General features: G+C 37.6%; 1 protein-coding gene across 9 annotated transcripts in view; it reads left to right on the plus strand.

Moving 5' to 3' along the window:
• KDM5B (lysine demethylase 5B) overlaps nt 1-20,350 on the plus strand; it is a 73,153-nt gene that overhangs the window by 14,491 nt on the left and 38,312 nt on the right. For all 9 annotated transcript variants that reach the window (XM_082413066.1, XM_082413065.1, XM_082413063.1 and 6 more), the window contains 3 exons: nt 11,077-11,154; nt 12,501-12,623; nt 13,274-13,444. In XM_082413066.1, coding sequence (XP_082269192.1) covers nt 11,077-11,154; nt 12,501-12,623; nt 13,274-13,444 — 372 coding nt within the window. The remainder of the gene's footprint in view (nt 1-11,076; nt 11,155-12,500; nt 12,624-13,273; nt 13,445-20,350) is intronic.

The raw sequence follows: 20,350 nt of genomic DNA on the forward strand, positions 1-20,350 counted from the left end.
GTTGTTTTGTGGCATGTGGAATCTTCCCGGACCAGGGCTCAAACCCATGTTCCCTGCATTGGCAGGCAGATTCTTAACCACTGCGCCACCAGGGAAGCCTGACAAATCATTGTTTGAACCTTTCTGAAGTATGTAATCTTCTCTTAACTTTAGCAGTCTCAGTTTTCTGCAAGAAAACTGCCTTTTCCTCACTGGGATCCTAGGTATGAAAGAAAACAATCAAAACTACTTACTAAATAATTTCCTTGCAGGGGGGAACCGTGGCACTGTAGCTACTTGATCGTAATATGGTTTGGTGTAGGCATATTGAAGTAACGTTTGCACCAGTTACAATTGCTGTAAGGGAGAGGGATCTGAAATTTCTCCTGGACTCATTCAGTGACCATAAGATGTCTGTGAATGACCTGAAATATATAATGCTTTCCTGTTAACTTTTCATGATTGGCCATCATGTTGTCAGCCCATTTAAGTGGAAGATGATTTGTTCTAGGGATTTAGCTTTCTTAGGATCCTTCCTTGTGAATTTTATAATTTTTTTAAAAAATAAATTTATTTATTTATTTATTTGGCTGCATTGGGTCTTCGTTGCTGCTCGCGGGCTTTCTCTTGTTGTGGCGAGCAGGGGCTACTCTTCGTTGTGGTGCGTGGGCTTCTCATTGCGGTGGCTTCTCTTGTTGCAGAGCATGGGCTCTAGGTGCGCGGTCTTCAGTAGTTGTGGCACGAGGGCTCAGTAGTTGTGGCTCGCAGGCTCTAGAGCACAGGCTCAGTAGTTGTGGCGCACTGGCTTAGTTGCTCTGTGGCATGTGGGATCTTCCTGGCCCAGGGCTTGAACCCTGTGTCCCCTGCATTGGCAGGTGGATTTTTTAACCACTGCGCCACTAGGGAAGCCCCCTCTGTGAATTTAAAAGGATACTTCCATTATAGGCTTGATGAGATTTTTGGGATATGCCAAAAATCTGTATGAATCACTCCAGGTGACTTTGGTAGTTATCTGTTAAGGACATTTTGGAAGAGTAAGATGGCCTCCATGTGATCTAGTTATTCCCTCTTACTGTTTATAAACCAGATTGTACTTAGCTTGTTCCTACAGAGGGGCCTGGGAGGAAACTATTTCTTTGAGGTTTGAGAAGCAGTATCAATGGGAGGACTGTTTTATATCAATATTTTCATATGGCTTTAACAATAATAAATTTAAGTCATTTAGAGGCTGTATAAATACAGATTATCATTTCCAAGTTTTATTAAAAGTGGTGGAAAAGGAACTTATTGGGACTAATGCTTAATAAGGAAACACCATGACATGCCTCTATGTATTTATTTATTTTTGGCTGCGCTGGGTCATAGTTGCGGCACGCGGGATCTTTCGTTGCAGCATGTGGGTTTAATTGCCCTACAGCATGTGGGGTCTTAGTTCCCCGACCAGGGATCGAACCCGCATCCTTTGCATTGGAAGACGGATTCTTAACCACTGGACCACCAGGGAAGTCCCGACATGTCTCTTTTTTACTGGTGTATTTTCATTTACTAATAGATGGTCCATAGAAACAATGCTTTGCCTTCCCAAATACTTAATATTCAGAAATTAAAACATTCTTTTAAACGAAGTTGTGTAAAACTGCAAACTGGCTCTTACCAAGCCCCATCTATAGGAGGAACATTTAACAAATGTTCTTATTCCTTGGTACTTATTATCTTAGTGCAACTATCAAAAGTCCGTGTATGTTTGCAAATGACTGCATTGGTATTTTCAGGTTCTTTTTGGTGGTAGGACTTTAGGGAAGACTGGGTTGCCATATAGCTTTTCTAAAAACGTTGGCGTTACACGAACAGGTCAAGAAATCATTGTTAGTGAATGGAGAAAACACTTGAAGGGGCTGCTTTTAAAATCTGTGTGGACAGAGTTCTCTGGAGGGGCAGATTGGGTGGGGAACCCTGTAGGGATCTGTTAGGGCAGTTGTTTCCAAGGTTTGGGCTGAGGACTCTTGGGAGAGTTCACAGGACCTTTTCAGCAGGTCTGCGGGAACTTCCTCTTTTCAACTAAATGTTTATCTGTGACCAGCTTTTCTTCATATATTTTAATCAAAACAACATATACAACAAGTGATTGACAGCAGAAGATATGAAAATCCAGCTTATTTCTATTAAGCCAGACATTAAAGAGATTTGCAAAATAAAACTCTTCTCACCAATTCTTTGCTTATTATTAAATGAATTTGTTTTTTTAAATGTCTTTTAATTTCTAATGCAATAAAAATAAATGGATAGAACCCATCTGAAGTAAAACTCTTTGAGGTCATCAATTTTTAAGAGTTTAAAGGGGACCTAAGGCCAAGAATTTGAGAGTTGCAGTACTTTAAAAAAGGAACTTAACTTCTGCAAGGGCTTGACTCAATAGGAGTAAATCTAGGACCTATGCATAAGCAGTTTCTCTTTGTGCTCAACCTTTGAAGAGGATAGTATAACACCAGTAGAGGGTTTGGTAAAAACTTCCCTTATTCACCTATCTATTGCTTCTGTGAAGTGAAAATCGTAAAGTGTTTTCAAAAAGGCAAACAATAAATTTTTCCACATAGCCAGTAACAACTAAACTGTCGAAGTGGGCCTTTTTGGTCTCATTTTGTCAAGTTTAAAATTTTTTATATTAAAGATATGATTGTGTTTCATTTTTTGAGAGCTTTCTGTTGGAATCAGAAGAGTTTGGAACACAAAAGATAAAAATTGATCCAAATGATTTTTTTAATTGACTTTTTTTTGAACTGTTGTAGATTTACAGAAAAATTGAAAAGATAGTTGAGTTCCCATATACTCCTCACCTAGTTTCCCCTTTTCTTACCATTCTGCATTTAGTATGACACATACTTATTATAATCAGTGAACTGCTGTTGTTATTAACCCAAGTCCATGAACTTACACAGATGAACTCAGGTTTTGCCTAACGTCCTCTTCTGTTCCAGGATCTCATTCAGGACACCACATTGCGTTTGGTTGTCAGGTCTCTTAGGCTCTTCTTAGCTGTGGCAGTTTCTCAGATTTCTTGGTTTTGATGACCTTGACCGTTTTGAGGAGGACTGACTGGGTATATGGGCAATTTTTTTTTTTTAAAGGGACATTTATTCTTGCAGTCTTTTCTGTTGGCTGTGGAATGATTTGAACACTAAAGCTGTGGGAGTTTTTGTATTACACTTAACTAAAGTAAACCCTGTGCTACAATATGAACCTTGCTTGATACAGTTGCCCATATCTAAATAAGGAGCATGATGTGTTTTTACTAAAACATTGTTCTCTTTGTTTTCAAATTCTTGTCACCAGGTTTTCTTCATTGGCAGATTTTTAGCAGAGCTTTTGTGATTTTATATTTTTTAATCTTTAGCTTTATAGAGATATTTAAAATTAATTTTCCTAATTAGACTTTTTACTTGTTCAGTAACATTTATTGAACATCCATAGCACTGTTCTATGAAGGTAGTTTTCATTTTAAATTCTTCCTTAATAACCATTTTTACACTTCTCTATAGAGGCAGAACACGCCATCATTCATAAAAGGCAGTTTCAGGCAGGCACCTGTAATCACTGTGATCATGTTGATTTCTTTTTTCCTGTAACTGCAGTATGTAAAATGTGACCCTGAATGGAGCTGAAACAAGCTTCCTAGAAGGTATAGATATTTTGTTTATAATGAATAACATTGGAAAGTAACGGAAATAACCTAAATGTCCAATACTAAGAAATTTTTAAAGTATCAATACAATGAAATGTTAATGTTCCCAGTATAGTAATAAGTAAAAGGCAATATAATTTTTTTTTGGTTTGAAATTGTGAAGATAAGCATTTTGGAAAAAATACTGGAAGGACGTGTAACAAAATGTAGCAGGTTTTTCTCTGCGATTTTGGCTCATTTTTTCTTCTTTATATGTTTTTTCTGAAATTTCAGTAATAAGCATTACTTTTGTATTAGGAAAAAAGTATTTTAGACCCATTCTATTGCTTAGTCTTTGTCACATAAGAGAGTATGCAGTTAGGAAGTTTTATGTAGTGGACATACAGGAAATGGCTTGGTCAATATAAAATACTGATATGGGACGGTATGTAGGCTTGCCCACTAGAGTGTTGTTTTTTGTGTTACGGAAGCTGAATTCCATTGCCACCCTCGCAGCTCCTCTCTTGGCAGATCCATTGTTAACCGCCTCTACCCTTGAATTAATAAACCGAAGACAATCTTACAGGAAGCTCTCTCTCTTTCTTCTTTTTTTTTTTCCTTTTTTTTTTTTTGGCCACGCCATGCGGCATGTGGGATCTTATTTCCCTGACCAGGGATTGAACCTGGGCGGGCGTAGAGTCCTAACCACTGGACCGCCAGGGAATTCCCTAGGAAGCTCTTTAAGCACGGAGATCTGACAGTACATTCTCTTGACTTTAAAAAGCAAGATGCATGTATCTCAATGCTGGAAAAAGAATACAGCAAAAAAATAGATTAATGGACCTTGAGTAGTATATATTAATGAATTCTATCTTATACAAATTTATAATGAAGATTAGAGAATCAAAACCACTGTGTTAAACATAACCAATCAAAAACAAAAACAAGGTTGCAGTAGGCTTCCTGGAAACTACAAAGCTTTGCAACATGAACATTCCCTAATGATTATCTTTTTTTTTTTTTTTTTTTAACCATTTACTTTGTAAATGCCAGGCACCTGTCTAAAGGCTTTGCCGCTATTATTTTATTTAAGCCTCCTGGTTTCCCCTTTTTACATGTACCTAAGGCACAGGGAGATTAACCTAGTTCAAACCCACACGGTAGAGTCAGGATTTGAACCCAGGCAGTGTGACTGAGAGCCTGCCCTCTTTGACGTCTGTTCTACTGTACAGGAGGTGGTAAAGGGCACCACTGTGCCTTAAAGCTCAGCACTGAAGAAATGACAGATGAGGATGACGCAGGGGAGCCCTTTTTTGTTTTTGCTTTTAATTTTATATAAGCTTATTCTGACTTTATTGAGTTAAATGTATAAAATAGCAATGTATACACAGAGGGATTTAATACATAATATATATAATTATCTTTAAAAAGTCAGGATGCAAGTTAAAACAAAAAGTTCTTTTCTCTCCCAAATATACTGTTATTTTTTTTTTAATGTTGCTTTCTTATTTTTTTTTTTAAAGGGAACTTTATTATATATTTATTTATTTTTGGCTGCATTGGGTCTTTGTTGCTGTGCGCGGGCTTTCTTCAGTTGCGGTGAGCGGGGGCTACTCTTCCTTGAGGTGCGCGGGCTTCTCATTGTGGTGGCTTCTTGTTGCGGAGCACGGGCTCTAGGCGCGTGGGCTTCAGTAGTTCTGGCGTGCAGGCTTTGGTAGTTGTGGCGTGCGGGCTTGCAGGCTCTTGAGCACAGGCTCAGTAGTTGTGGCGCACGGGCTTAGTTGCTCCCCGGCATGTGGGATCTTCCCAGACCAGGGCTTGAACCCTTGTCCCCTGCATTGGCAGGCTGATTCTTAACCACTGTGCTACCAGGGAAGCCCTCTTCTTTTTTAAAGGTTATACTCCATTTATAGTTATTATAAAATATTTGCTTTATTTAGGGGAACTCTTTAACCTGTGTTGAAATTGCTATGATGAAAAGTGCTGGTTGGCCACTAGATGCTAACTAGAGTTAGGCTGAAAGAATGGGGTCCTTAAAGGTAAACTTCAGAGGTCAGTTGCTCCTTGAAAGTTGAGGTTGCATTCACTTCTTGTTAGAGGAAAATTACATTTCAGTGGTCAGAACTTAATGTCATGTAATACTTGTTATTTTTGCTTTATAATAAAACAAACTTTACATTTGTAATTTCAGTTCTTACCATAGTCCTGAAAGTAGCTATTGTTCGTACTTTCCAGATGGAAAAGTTGAGATTCCTGAAGTGGTGGTAAGAGAATCGAATCGCAAATTCTGGTCTTCTGACTTTCAGTGTGTTGCTCTTTTTTTTTTGGTCCTGTACTAATCGTCTGCTTACATTCTGAGGAACAAGTGTCTTATCCATTATTATTATGCTTGGTTAAGTAAAAAGAGAAGGGATTGAAAGAAAGTGGGTTGGGGTAGTAAGATAAGAACTTGAAGGTGCAAAATTTTTAAAGGAAAGCCAGACATATTCTCAGGACCTTTGTTTGGTTACAGACCCCTTTGAGACCCTGGTGAAAGCTGTGAGCCTTCCCAGAAAAATCCACATACACTCAATTCTATTTACAATTTAAATGCCTAGGCTTTAGGGTATAAAAGTGTGGTTCCATAGTCTAAAAAGGAAATCCTCAAAGTGTTTTTACTAGTGGCTCACTAAGGACCGGAGATCTTAAACAGGCTTTGAACAAATTGGTGGCTAATTAAAGCTGCTTGGGGCCAAGTCTGCCCAGAGGGAAGTAAGAAGCAAGGGAGAAGCAGCAGCACTAGCATTTTATTTACCTTGGGAAGACTTTGAATGAAGCCTTTTGTATTACAAAGCTTTCCTGATAGACACCTATCAGTGTCGTCATGAGTGGCATAGGATGCCTGAGGGGTTCATAAATAGTAAGTCTGTTTTTACAGTTTATAAGTGGGAATTTATAAGGATTATGCTGTGCCTTGTACTACCTCTTCCATTTGTGCAGGTGTCTTAAGGATATCTTACTGACAAACCATTTAATTGATGAGAAAGTAGTCTTTTAAATTGTATTTCATATATGTGTTACTGAAATCTTTATTAAGGTTGATAAATCTTAAGCTCAACAGAAAGCTTTTCTAACTTGCCTTAAAATACTAAGATAAATTCTTTGTTTGGATCCTTAAAAGTTGCACCGAAGTTCTGTGGTAATGTTGATAACATAGAAACTGTAAGAACCTGTGTTTACAACACTGAGTTTACCTCTGCTGGCATTGGATTAAAATCCTGTGAGTGCATTTATTCAGTGATGACTGGGTTTGATAGAATATACGCAACTAGAAAAATGCTTTCGTTCTTAATTCATGTTGTTATTTGTAAACTAACCAGAATGTGCTTTTGACACTGATTTTTAATTGGTTTTGCCTGCAGGGAATCAGAGAACTAACCTGTAAGCTCTGTAGAGGGTGTACTTTCTCGTTTTGCTGATCGTTAGGTCTTAAAATGATGGCAGCCTCTAGAAAGATTAAAACAGTATTCCAGTATGTTAAGTATGTGGGTGCTAACAGTGGAGCATTTACAGAGTGAATTTTCACGGTGTTTTTGAAAAATCTTTAGCATTTGATGAAAGTTATTTTCATACTGGTCAATTTTATAATTTCAAACATTTCTCTCAGTTAAATGTGCTGTAAGTTATTTTTGCTTGGTTAGTGCTAGGACTAAGGAAAATGTTTACCTGGTGTTTCTCAGGCCTCTCTGAGGGTTTTTAAGCGTCAATGGCCTACTTAACTGCTTTCCCAAGGAATATATTTTTTAATGCTCAGGAAAATAATTGAGCTTTTAAATAATATAGCTGTACTTTTATTTTGAAAGGGTTAAAATAAAACCATTTTAAAGTTTTTAAAGGAAATTAAGATGAATTTCAGCAGGGAATTTACATGGAACTCCTTGCAATCTATTATCTTGTTTGTATGGAAATGCTGTTTTTAAAAAAATAATAATAATAATTTTTGGCTGCATTGGGTCTTCGTTGCTGAGCGTGGGCTTTCTCTAGTTGCGGTAAGCAGGGGCTTCATTGCGGTGCGCGGGCTTCTAACTGCGGTAGCTTCTCTTGTTGTGGAGCGTGGGCTCTAGGTGTGCGGGCTTCAGGAGTTGTGGCATGCGGGCTCAGTAGTTGTGGCTCGTGGGCTCTAACGCGCAGGCTCAGTAGTTGTGGTGCACGCGCTTAGTTGCTCCACAGCACGTGGGATCTTCCTGGACCAGGGCTCGAGCGCATGTCCCCTGCATTGGCAAGCGGATTCTTAACTTGTGCGCCACCAGGGAAGCCCTGGAAATGCTATTTTTATGTTAGAAAAAAAATGATTTTATGAACCATTTTATTGGTAGAGGCTAAAAGTTTTGGTTAGATTACATATCCCTTTTAGATACTTAAGTGTCAAACCAAAAATTATCACATTTCTAAATGGAGATTTTCATTATTTATTTGACTACTTAATTTGAGGATTATATTCCTGTTGGAAATTTTTCACTTCTTAAAGGCTTTAATATGGTCTCTTTCCTTCTCTGATGGCTTTTTTTTGAATTAAAAATCTTTTTATTGAAATTAGTTGATATACAATGTTGTGTAAATGGCTTTTTTCCACATGTAAAAGTCATGGCCCAGTGAGGCCAGACTTTGCCAAGGATATCTTTGTTCTAATATGACAGTGAGCATTGCAAATAATATGTAATTCTTTTATTGGGGTAGAGCTTTACAGCTGACAAAGTCTCAAAACCGAATGACATTTATCCCATTTTCTCTCATTCTTTGTAACCAGAGGAGGAGACAGAATTTGCAGTGATCTGTGTTTGATGAAGGAATGATCTACTGACACAGTTTTAATTTTAAACGTATTATACCCACTGTGTGAACTTCCTTAGTGACAGATACATAGTGTTTTCCCTTTGATGTTTGATTTTTAGGATTTATTTTATTTGAAAAAGGGTTCAGGCTAAAACAAGTATAAATTAAATAACATACATACATACAAAGACACAGCTCACCTTAATTTATAAAACTTTAATATGTAGACTTAAGATGAAATTAATTTTTGTATCGTGTTTTGGGAGTAGAAGGCATATTTGATTCATTGGAGAATATCATTATACGTTACTCATAAATCTTAATCTATAAAAATTGCAGGTCATTTGGACAGTATGTTAATCATTTACTTGTATATTCTGACACATTGTCTTTGATATATTTTTGGTCTAACCTTCAACCCAGATCAATTCATTTCAGAAAGCCTACAGCTTTTTTTTTTTTTTTTTTTTTTTTAAATTTATTTATGGCTGTGTTGGGTCTTCGTTTCTGTGCGAGGGCTTTCTCTAGTTGTGGCAAGCGGGGGCCACTCTTCATCGCGGTGTGCGGGCCTCTCACTACCGCGGCCTCTCTTGTTGCGGAGCACAGGCTCCAGATGCGCAGGCTCAGTTGTTGTGGCTCACGGGCCTAGTTGCTCCGCGGCATGTGGGATCTTCCCAGACCAGGGCTCGAACCCGTGTCCCCTGCATTGGCAGGCAGACTCTCAACCACTGCACCACCAGGGAAGCGCTACAGCTTTTATAAAGTATTAGAGAGCAAAGCTCTGAGCAATATCAAGTCTTCCATTAGCCTGCCACAGAATATTAAGAAGCGATGGGATTTCCTTCTGCTACATGGTATTATGTATAATTAAACACATTGCTTTCTTTATCTTTAGTTATCAAGGTAAACAAAAATCACTGTAATCTTTTTGAGTAGGAAAAAGAAATCTTTTGGAGTAGGTAGTATTTTTTTAAGTGTATTAGCAGTACAGTATATCTTTAACTGGCGTTTAAACATTAGCCATAGTTTTTGTTGAAGAGGCTGTATGACAGCATTAGACACTTGAAGTCCTGATCTGTCATTGACTTCTTAAACGGTATTGCCATTTTTTCTTTTTTCTTTTCTTTTTTTTCCTTCCTATTCTTTTTTGGGGTGGTAGTAAAAAGCTTTGTACCAATTTGTAATCTGCTTTTTTCCTTTGAAAAAAAATTGTAAAATTTACTTTTTAACATAATATTTAATCAGGCATTGCTGGTGGGCATTTTTACTTGTTTGTATCACAAAAACAAAACCTGTTTTACTTTTAAACTAAAAGCAGTGATAAACTCCAGCAGTATAAATTTGAAATAAAAATAACGTCTTTCTCCCTTTGTATTACAATAGTCTTTAAAATTTACATATGTTAACACAAATTTGCATGTTTTAGTTTTTTACTCATCCACTGTTGGCTATCTTTCCATGTTTAGAACATCTAGATATTCTTTATTACCGCTGCAGAGTATTTTATTGTTATTTACAGATGTACCAACATTTGTATTAACTTGTTCTCTTACTCTAAAATAATTTATTTTATAGGTATTACTTAATGTATTTAATATATTTCCGATTGTATTTAAAATGGGTAAGGAAGCAAAAGAAAAATCACCTATAATCCTACCAAAGACAAACCGCTGTTAACCTTTTTGCTGTCTCTTTCCAGTGTTTTATTTTTCTGTTGCACAGCCTGTTTTTCTTTCTTTCATAAAATATATATAAGGAAAATTTTCAATGTCAATAAACAGAGCTATACAACAGCATGAACTTTTTTGTCTTAAAAAATTATGTTGAAATATTAAAATACTGAATAATATAAAATATACCATTGTAACGATTTTAAGGGTACATGCAATTCAGTAACATTAAGTACATTCACAATGTTGTACAATCATCACCACTGTCCGTCTCCAGAACCTTTTCATTATTCCAAACTGAAACTCTGTACCTATTTACACAGCATAATTTTTATGCCTTTAAACTGTTCTCTTATCGTGAACATTTAAGTTGTTTCCAGTTTTCTCCACTTACAGACAACAGTCCATACACACTCTCCTTCCTGTCTATTTTCTCCTGATAGCAGTTCTTCCAAGAACCTGTATCAGTAGATATGTTAAGGGTGATTCTTAAAATTGGTTTTGGATGTCAGTTTTTTTCTTTTCCCCCCACAGAAGAACTTATCCTCAATTTTATAATAAAAGTTAATGTAACTGGGTTACGTATATTAAAATACAGTTTGTAGATAATTGGACATTAATATAGCTATTTTGTAGGAGGAGAGATACTTATGGAATAGAGGAGTCAAAGTCTTTTTTTGCCTGAGTTGATGATTTTTCAACGGCTGTTGAGGCTCAGTGACGTTGCTGGTTGGAGGGGTGCTAGGCGGGGTGTGTACAGGATGTATCGTTTGGAGAAGGGTCATCATACATATTCTGCTGTTCTGGTGGAAAAAGAGTGAAGGAACTACTGCCCTGTGTTCTGTTTGACTCATTAGAGATAACATGCTTTACTTAACCAGGGTTTTAACTTTAAAACCATTTTTTAAATGTCAGAATTACACATTTTTCTAATGAAAACCTTTGCTTCTCCACTAGGATTGGCAGCCACCATTTGCGTGTGATGTTGACAAACTTCATTTTACCCCACGTATCCAGAGGCTGAATGAATTGGAGGTAATGTCTTAACTACTATACTGGTTGCCTGTATTCCAGCGGGGGCTTCTTTGAAAGAGGCTGTGTCACAAATCTAGTGGTTTCAGTGAAGCTAAAACATGGCTAGTAACTGATAATCGTGGTAAAACAAATGGTGATAAACCTTTGCAGCTAACCCAGTTTCATTAAAAACACTGATTTTTCTCAATAATTGCCAGCCTATTAATTAATAAATGCATTTAAATCCTTCTCAATCTAGGTGACGACCAATAGAGTTTAGGTTTTGAAAGGCTTTCAGAACCATTTAATGGAAAAGATTCTCCAGCTCTGATATTCTTCCAAAATACATGTCTTCAGTTAGATTTAATAACACACTTTACTTTCCCTAGGAAGAGTGAATAGCACAGGGGATTCTCTAGAGAAGAGGTAGTATTTCTTCTTTAGTCTGTGGGCGACTTAAGCCCTAAAGTGCTGGGTGAATAAGGCTTGGGTATTGATAGCATAGAGGTTCATTGTTTATATGAATGTTTTGCTAATCTGATTTTCATATTGAACCGTGTTTTGTTTTTCTATACTAAACCAAACATTCTTAACTTAAATGGCACCTATGTCCACTGGAATTCTGTGGGCATTGGCAGTGGTAGCATCTAGTGTATGTATTTTCAAGTATTTCAGTGTATTTTCATGTCGAGCTTGAAAGATAGGGAGGTGGGTATTAACTTTGACGTGGTTGGGAATATCTGAATATTGATCTCAATTTTGGTCTTGTGCAAGATAAAAGTCTTAAGACTGTCTGACTTAATTTCACAATGAGTGGAAAGAAAAATGACAAAATTTTTAAAAATGACTTGTAGGCGACAGTAATAATCTGTCAAGGGAATAACATTTAAGAAAGTTTCTGGTTTTCTGTTATCTTTAAGTTATCAGGACTTTAAAGATAAGTGGTTCTGTTGTAAATCTGCTTTTAGATTTGTGTTTGAGCAAATCAGAAAATTTGTACTCAGAGAGAACAGGACTTTAAAATACCCAAACTGTAAAAGGACGAAAGGGGCATATAGAAACTTACTTATGATACTCCTTAAATAAAGCACCTCTCAGATCGCCTATTTATGTTACGGGAGGACTTATTGAGTGTGTAACTACTACTTACCTGGCACATGGTAGGGGCTGGATTAAATTTTTGTTGAGTTAACGTATAATTATTTAACCAGTTTTATTTTGTATATTTTGGGGAAGTTTCCCCTATTGAATTCATAAGTGGTATTGCACTTAAATATTCTAAGAATGAAAATATCACATGCTCAGGTAATAGACAGGAGCTTTATAATAAGCTAGGTAAAAGTAAAACTCAGTTCTTTGTCATTTAGGCTCAAACTCGTGTAAAATTAAATTTCTTGGACCAGATTGCAAAGTACTGGGAATTACAGGGAAGTACTCTGAAAATTCCACATGTGGAGAGGAAGATCTTGGACTTGTTTCAGCTTAATAAGGTAAAAGCCTAATGACCATCTTTCTCACTGAATAATTTTTCTGACAGCATGAATTTGATCTTCTTTGCCTTAAAATAAGAAATTTACTGCTTGAAATATGTAAAATAAAATTCTTCATTTAGTTTTCTGATTAATTGGTCTCTGCTTGTCAGGTCTGAAAGCCTTATCTTGTGAAATATTTTGCTGCCACCTGTTTTTTGGTAATTTTTAAACTTCGTAGTGGTCCTCGTAGATATTCCTGTCTGTTTTATTGCAGATAAGACAACAGAGGCTTTCAGTGTCCAAGGTGACCAACTGAAAAGGCTGAGTTATAATTCTATATCTTAAAGTTCATTTCAGTCTAAAGCCTGCATTATTTCCACCAGACATGCTGCCGTTCTTGCTACTCCTCAGTTTACTAGAACCTTTTCTTTATCAGAGATTTCATTGCTAATTTAATTCTTCCTCATGGAAAGTCTTGGCTGCTTTGGGGAACTGAGAAGTAGCTTTTGGAGGGGTACAAAAAGTTTATGGAATATGCTGTTAAAAGCAGTGTTTTAAATTTCTAGTTTAAAATTAATAATGCATATATATATATTTTACTTGGAAAATGTATTTTTAAAAGATGACCACAGCCAAGAACTAATTTCTTTTGCTGTTTTATTTAACAGTTAGTTGCAGAGGAAGGTGGATTTGCAGTTGTTTGCAAGGATAGAAAATGGACCAAAATTGCCACCAAGATGGGGTTTGCTCCTGGCAAAGCTGTAGGCTCCCATATCAGAGGGCATTATGAGCGAATTCTCAACCCCTACAACTTATTCCTGTCAGGAGACAGTTTGAGGGTGAGTGGGGCTAGCATTAACCTGTTTTATTTCACTGCTTATTGGCACATGGTCTTTGGGAGGAATGAAAAGGCCTTGATTATGTGTGGAAGACTTGCTTGGAAGACTTTTGTTTTATGGATTTTTCCTCCAATGTTTTAGTTCTGTTTTGAGAGCAGCCATACTAAGAAGGTTGTTTTGGAATGAATAAGGTTACAGAGGAAATATTCTTTTGTTATCAAAAACTGAAATCTGTATTAACTTCACTATAGATGTTCCTTTCTTACAGCAGTTGGTTATTACCTACTTGTTACGGCTTATGCTTTTGCATTCACTTACTGTTTAAAGTGTATTCCTGGTTGTCACATGAAAATACAACATGTGAAATAACTTGCCTGCCTGCTCTCTTTTGCCAGCTGAGGTCTCCGAGGAGATTTTCATAGAATGTTGACATTGGTAGAGAGTAGGGGACTCAGTAATGCTGGACAGCTCATGGAGCTCTCTGCTAATAGTTCCTATGTAACCGTGTTTGTTTCCTTACAAAGGTGGTATTTTTTTTTTTTTTTTTTTTTTGCGGGTGACATTTTGGCAAGTTTTTTTTTCTTTTTCTTTTTTTTTTAATTAATTTATTTAGTTATTTTTGGCTGTGTTGGGTCTTCGTTTCTGTGCGAGGGCTTTCTCTAGTTGTGGCGAGTGGGGGCCACTCTTCATCGCGGTGCGCGGGCCTCTCACTATCGCGGCCTCTCTTGTTGCGGGGCACAGGCTCCAAACGCGCAGGCTCAGTAGTTGTGGCTCACGGGCCCAGCTGCTCCGTGGCATGTGGGATCTTCCCAGACCAGGGCTCGAACCCGTGTCCCCTGCATTGGCAGGCAGATTCTCAACCACTGCGCCACCAGGGAAGCCCCAAAGGTGGTATTTGCCAAATTATCCAGACACAAACTTTTATTCTAATTAAAAGCAAAACAATATTATAAAAACTTCCCACTTACTTTAGGCCCTGGTAGAAAGCAGGATGTCATAATTGTTTACACTCTTTGAGATATTCTACACTAGAGCAGTGAGCCCTATAATTTTAGGAATTGTTACTGTGCTATAGAGAGGGAGAAAGATCACAACATAGTTTCCGAGGGTAAACCTGCTAATCAAAACTCTGTCTTGATACAGACATATCATCTGGAATGCTTAAATCCTATAGGTTTTCGTAGCATTGTGTTTTTCTTTTCTCTCTCCCTTGATTCCAGGTGGGCTTTCTTTTTAGCCTAGAAAATGTGACTAATCTAATACTCAGAAAGTTGTTTAAAGAAATGTGCACTGTGTGAATGTTTAGTGAACCCATGGATGAAATTGTTTAAAGTGTTGTATATGGAGCCTCTATGTCTCTGTTTTATAGTCAGATCTACATACAGTTGCCCACAATAGATTTTCTCCTTTGAACCTTTTTATCTCGGTGCAGAAGTTAGATGAATAAGGGGAGAGAGAGCGTCTCCCTGCTTTATGGGTTTAGAAACAGCTCGTCTATATACTTAGAGAGGCCCTAAGTTTCATAGTTGAAAAGTGGGTAAGCATTTATACAGTCATAGTCTGAAAGGAACAGGTATTTAACGATACCCTTTACAAACATTACATCTACAACACAGATAAATATCTGTTGAGGGGCCTACTGATACATGTTCCTTGTGGAAAGTATAAAAACAAAGGAAAGTATGATGAAAATAAATCCCTCCTAATCCTCTTATCTGCTTTTTCTTTCAAGGCTATTTTTATGCACATATACACAAATTGGAAGTGTTTTCTTTACGTATACAGTATTTTTCCTGCTTAACATGTCACTGTATATTTTTGAAGATACAGGTTTTTGGGGTTTTTTTTTTTAATTTATTTATTTTTGGCTGCGTTGGGTCTTCATTGCTGTGCGCAGGCTTTCTCTAGTTGTGGCAAGCTGGGGCTACTCTTCGTTACGGTACTCAGGCTTCTCATTGCGGTGGCTTCTCTTTTGCGGAGCACGGGCTCTAGGCATGCAGGCTTCAGTAGTGACAGCACACAGGCCCAGTAGTTGTGGCTCGCGGGCTCTAGAGCGCAGGCTCAGTAGTTGTGGCGCACGGGCTTAGTTGCTCCACAGCATGTGGGATCTTCCCAGACCAGGGCTCGAACCCGTGTCCCCTGCATGGGCAGGCAGATTCTTAACCACTGTGCCACCAGGGAAGCCTGAAGATACAGGTTTTAATGACCCTGTGTCATTCCATTTTAATACCCATAACTTGATTTGATTTCTCCTGTTGCTCAATTCTTTTATTTTTCTGGAATTTTTGAATTTTATTTATTTTTTTTACAGCAGGTTCTCATTAGTTATCTGTTTTATACATATTAGTGTATATATGTCAATCCTAATCTCCCAGTTCATCCCACCACCATCACCCCGTCCCGCCACTTTCCCCCCTTGGTGTCCATACGTTTGTTTTCTACATCTGTGTCTCAATTTCTGCCCTGCAAACCAGTTCATCCGTACCATTTTTCTAGGTTCGACATATATGTGTTAATATACGATATTTGTTTTTCTCTTTCTGACTTACTTCACTCTGTATGACAGTCTCTGGATCCATCCACGTCTCTACAAATGACCCAATTTCATTCCTTTTTATGGCTGAGTGATATTCCATTGTATATATGTACCACATCTTCTTTATCCATTTGTCTGTCAATGGGCATTTAGGTTGCTTCTATGACCTGGCTATTGTAAATAGTGCTGCAGTGAACATTGGGGTGCATGTGTCTTTTTGAATTATGGTTTTCTCTGGGTATATGCCCAGTAGTGGGATTGCTGGGTCGTATGGTAATTCTATTTTTAGTTTTTTAAGGACCCTCCATACTGTTCTCCATAGTGGCTGTATCAATTTACATTGCCACAACACTTCAAGAGGGTTCCCTTTTCTCCACACCCTCTCCAGCATTTGTTGTTTGTAGATTTTCTGATGAGTCCCATTCTAACTGGTGTGAGGTGATAACCTCATTATAATTTTGATTTGCATTTCTCTAATAATTAGTGATGTTGAGCAGTTTTTCATGTGCTTCTTGGCCATCTGTATGTCTTCTTTGGAGAAATGTCTATTTAGGTCTTCTGCCCATTTTTGGATTGAGTTGTTTGTTTTTTTAATATTGAGCTGCATGAGCTGTTTATATATTTTGGAGATTAATCCTTTGTCCATTGATTCGTTTGCAAATATTTTCTCCCATTCTGAGGGTTGTCATTTTGTCTTGTTTGTAGTTTCCTTTGCTGTGCAAAAGCTTTGAAGTTTCATTAGGTCCCATCTGTTTTATTTCCATTTCTCTAGGAGGTGGATCACAAAAGATCTTGCTGTGATTTATGTCAAAGAGTGTTCCTCCTATGTTTTCCTCTAAGAGTTTTATAGTGTCCGGTCCTACATTTAGGTCTCTAATCCATTTTGAGTTTATTTTTGTGTATGGTGTTAGGGAGTGTTCTAATTTCATTCTTTTACATGCAGCTGTCCAGTTTTCCCAGCACCACTTATTGAAGAGACTGTCTTTTCTCCATTGTATATCTTTGCCTCCTTTGTCATAGATTAGTTGACCGTAGGTGCATGGGTTTATCTCTGGGCTTTCTATCTTGTTCCATTGATCTATGTTTCTGTTTTTGTGCCAGTACCATATTGTCTTGATTACTATAGCTTTGTAGTATAGTCTGAAGTCAGGGAGTCTGATTCCTCCAGCTCCGTTGTTTTTTTCCCGCAAGACTGCTTTGGCTATTCAGGGTCTTTTGTGTCTCCATACAAATTTTAAGATGATTTGTTCTAGTTCCGTAAAAAATGCCATTGGTAACTTGATAGGGATTGCATTGAATCTGTAGATTGCTTTGGGTAGTATAGTCATTTTCACAATATTGATTCTTCCAATCCAGGAACATGGTATATCTCTCCATCTGTTGGTATCATCTTTAATTTCTTTCATCAGTGTCTTATAGTTTTCTGCATACAGGTCTTTTGTCTCCCTAGGTAGGTTTATTCCTAGGTATTTTATTCTTTTTGTTGCAATGGTAAATGGGAGTGTTTCCATAATTTCTCTTTCAGATTTTTCATCATTAGTGTATAGGCATGCAAGAGATTTCTGTGCATTAATTTTGTATCCTGCAGCTTTACCAAATTCATTGATTAGCTCTAGTAGTTTTCTGGTGGCATCTTTAGGATTCTCTATGTATAGTATCATGTCATCTGCAAACAGTGACAGTTTTACTTCTTCTTTTCAGTTTGTATTCCTTTTATTTATTTTTCTTCTCTGATTGCCATGGCTAGGACTTCCAAAACTATGTTGAATAATAGTAGTGAGAGTGGATATCCTTGTCTCATTCCTGATCTTAGAGGAAATGCTTTCAGTTTTTCACCATTGAGAATGATGTTTGCTGTGGGTTTGTCATATATGGCCTTTATTATGTTGAGGTAGGTTCCCTCTATGCCCACTTTCTGGAGAGTTTTTATCATAAATGGGTGTTGAATTTTGTCAAAAGCTTTTTCTGCATCTATTGAGATGATCATATGGTTTTTCTTCTTCAGTTTGTTAATATGCTGTATCACGTTGATTGATTTGCGTATATTGAAGAATCCTTGCATCCCTGGGATAAATCCCACTCGATCATGGTGTATGATCCTTTTAATGTGTTGTTGGATTCTGTTTGCTAGTATTTTGTTGAGGATTTTTGCATCTATATTCATCAGTGATACTGGTCTGTAATTTTCTTCTTTTGTAGTGTCTTTGTCTGGTTTTGGTATCAGGGTGATGGTGACCTCACAGAATGAGTTTAGGAGTGTTCCTTCCTCTGCTGTTTTTTGGAAGAGTTTGAGAAGGATGGGTGTTAGCTCTTCTCTAAATGTTTGATAGAATTCACCTGTGAAGCCATCTGGTCCTGGACTTTTGTTTGTTGGAAGATTTTTAATCACAGTTTCAATTTCGTTACTGATTGGTCTGTTCATATTTTCTGTTTCTTCCTGGTTCAGTCTTGGAAGGTTATACCTTCCTAAGAATTTGTCCATTTCTTCCAGGTTGTCCATTTTATTGGCATAGAGTTGCTTGTAGTAGTCTCTTAGGATGCTTTGTATTCCTGTGGTGTCTGTTGTAACTTCTCCTTTTTCACTTCTAATTTTGTTGATTTGGGTCCTCTCCCTCTTTTTCTTGAGTCTGGCTAAAGGTTGATCATTTTTGCTTATCTTCTCAAGGAACCAGCTTTTAGTTTTATTGATCTTTGCTATTGTTTTCTTTGTGTCTATTTCATTTATTTCTGCTCTGATCTTTATGATTTCTTTTCTTCTGCTAACTTTGGGTTTTGTTTATTCTTCTTTCTCTAGTTCTTTAGGTGTAAGCTTAGATTGTTTTTTTGAGATTTTTCTTGTTTCTTGAGGTAGGCTTGTATTGCTGTAAACTCCCCTCTTAGAACTGCTTTTGCTGCATCCCATAGGTTTTGGATCGTCATGTTTTCATTGTCATTTGTCTCTAGGTATTTTTTGATTTCCTCTTTGATTTCTTCAGTGATCTCTTGGTTATTTAGTAACGTATTGTTTAGCCTCCATGTGTTTGTGTTTTTTACGTTTTTTCCCCCTGTAATTGATTTTTTAAAAAAATAAATTCCTTTATTTTATTTACTTAATTCTGGCTGCATTGGGTCTTCGTTGCTGGGCATGGGCTTTCTCTAGTTGCAGAGAGCTGGGGCTACTCTTCATTGTGGTGCACGGGCTTCTCATTGTGGTGGCTTCTCTTGTTGCAGGGCACAGGCTCTAAGCGTGGGCTTCAGTAGTTGTGGCTCGCAGGCTCAGTAGTTGCGGCGCACGGGATTAGTTGCTCCGCAGCATGTGGGATCTTCCTGGACCAGGGCTCGAACCCATGTCCCCTGCATTGGCAGATGGATTCTTAACCACTGTGCCACCAGGGAAACCCCCCTCTAATTGATTTCTAACCTCATAGCATTGTGGTCAGAAAACATGCTTGATATGATTTCAATTTTCTTAAATTTACCGAGGCTTGATTTGTGACCCAAGATGTGATCTATCCTGGAGAATGTTCCGTATGCACCTGAGAAGAAAGTGTGATCTGCTGTTTTTGGATGGAATGTCCTATAAATATCAATTAAATCTATCTGGTCTTTTGTGTCATTTAAAGCTTGTGTTTCCTTATTAACTTTCTGTCTGTATGATCTGTCCATTGGTGTAAGTAAGGTGTTAAAAGTCCCCCACTATTATTGTGTTACTGTTGATATCCTCTTTTTTTTAAATTTTTAAATTATTTTTTAAAAATTTATTTATTTATTTATTTATTTATGGCTGTGTTGGGTCTTCGTTGCTGTGCGCAGGCTTTTTCTAGTTGTGGTGGGCAGGGACTGCTCTTCGTTGAGGTGTGCATGCTTCTCATTGCGGTGGCTTCTCTTGTTGCGGATCACAAGCTCTATGCGTGCGAGCTTCAGTAGTTGTGGCATGTGGCCTCAGTAGTTGTGGCTCACGGGCTCTAGAGCTCAGGCTCAGTAGTTGTGGTGCATGGGCTTAGTTGCTCTGCGGCATGTGGGATCTTCCAGACCAGGGCTCAAACCCGTGTACCCTGTATTGGCAGGTGGTTTCTTAACCACTGTGCCACCGGGGAAGTCCCTCCATTTCCTCTTTTATAGCTGTTGGCAGTTGTCTTATGCATTGACGTGCTCCTGTGCTGGGTGCATATATATTTATAATTGTTATATCTTCTTCTTGGATTGATCCCTTGATCATTATGTAGTGTCCCTCCTTGTCTCTTGTAACATTCTTTATTTTAAAGTATATTTTATCTGATATGTGTATTGCTATTCCACCTTTCTTTTGATTTCCATTTGCATGGACTATCTTTTTCCATCTGTTCACTTTCAGTCTGTATGTGTCCCTAGGTCTGAAGTGGGTCTCCTGT

This window comes from Balaenoptera physalus, assembly GCF_965194825.1.
Source record: "Balaenoptera physalus genome assembly, chromosome: 1".
In the NCBI taxonomy this organism is placed as follows: Eukaryota; Metazoa; Chordata; class Mammalia; order Artiodactyla; family Balaenopteridae; genus Balaenoptera; species Balaenoptera physalus.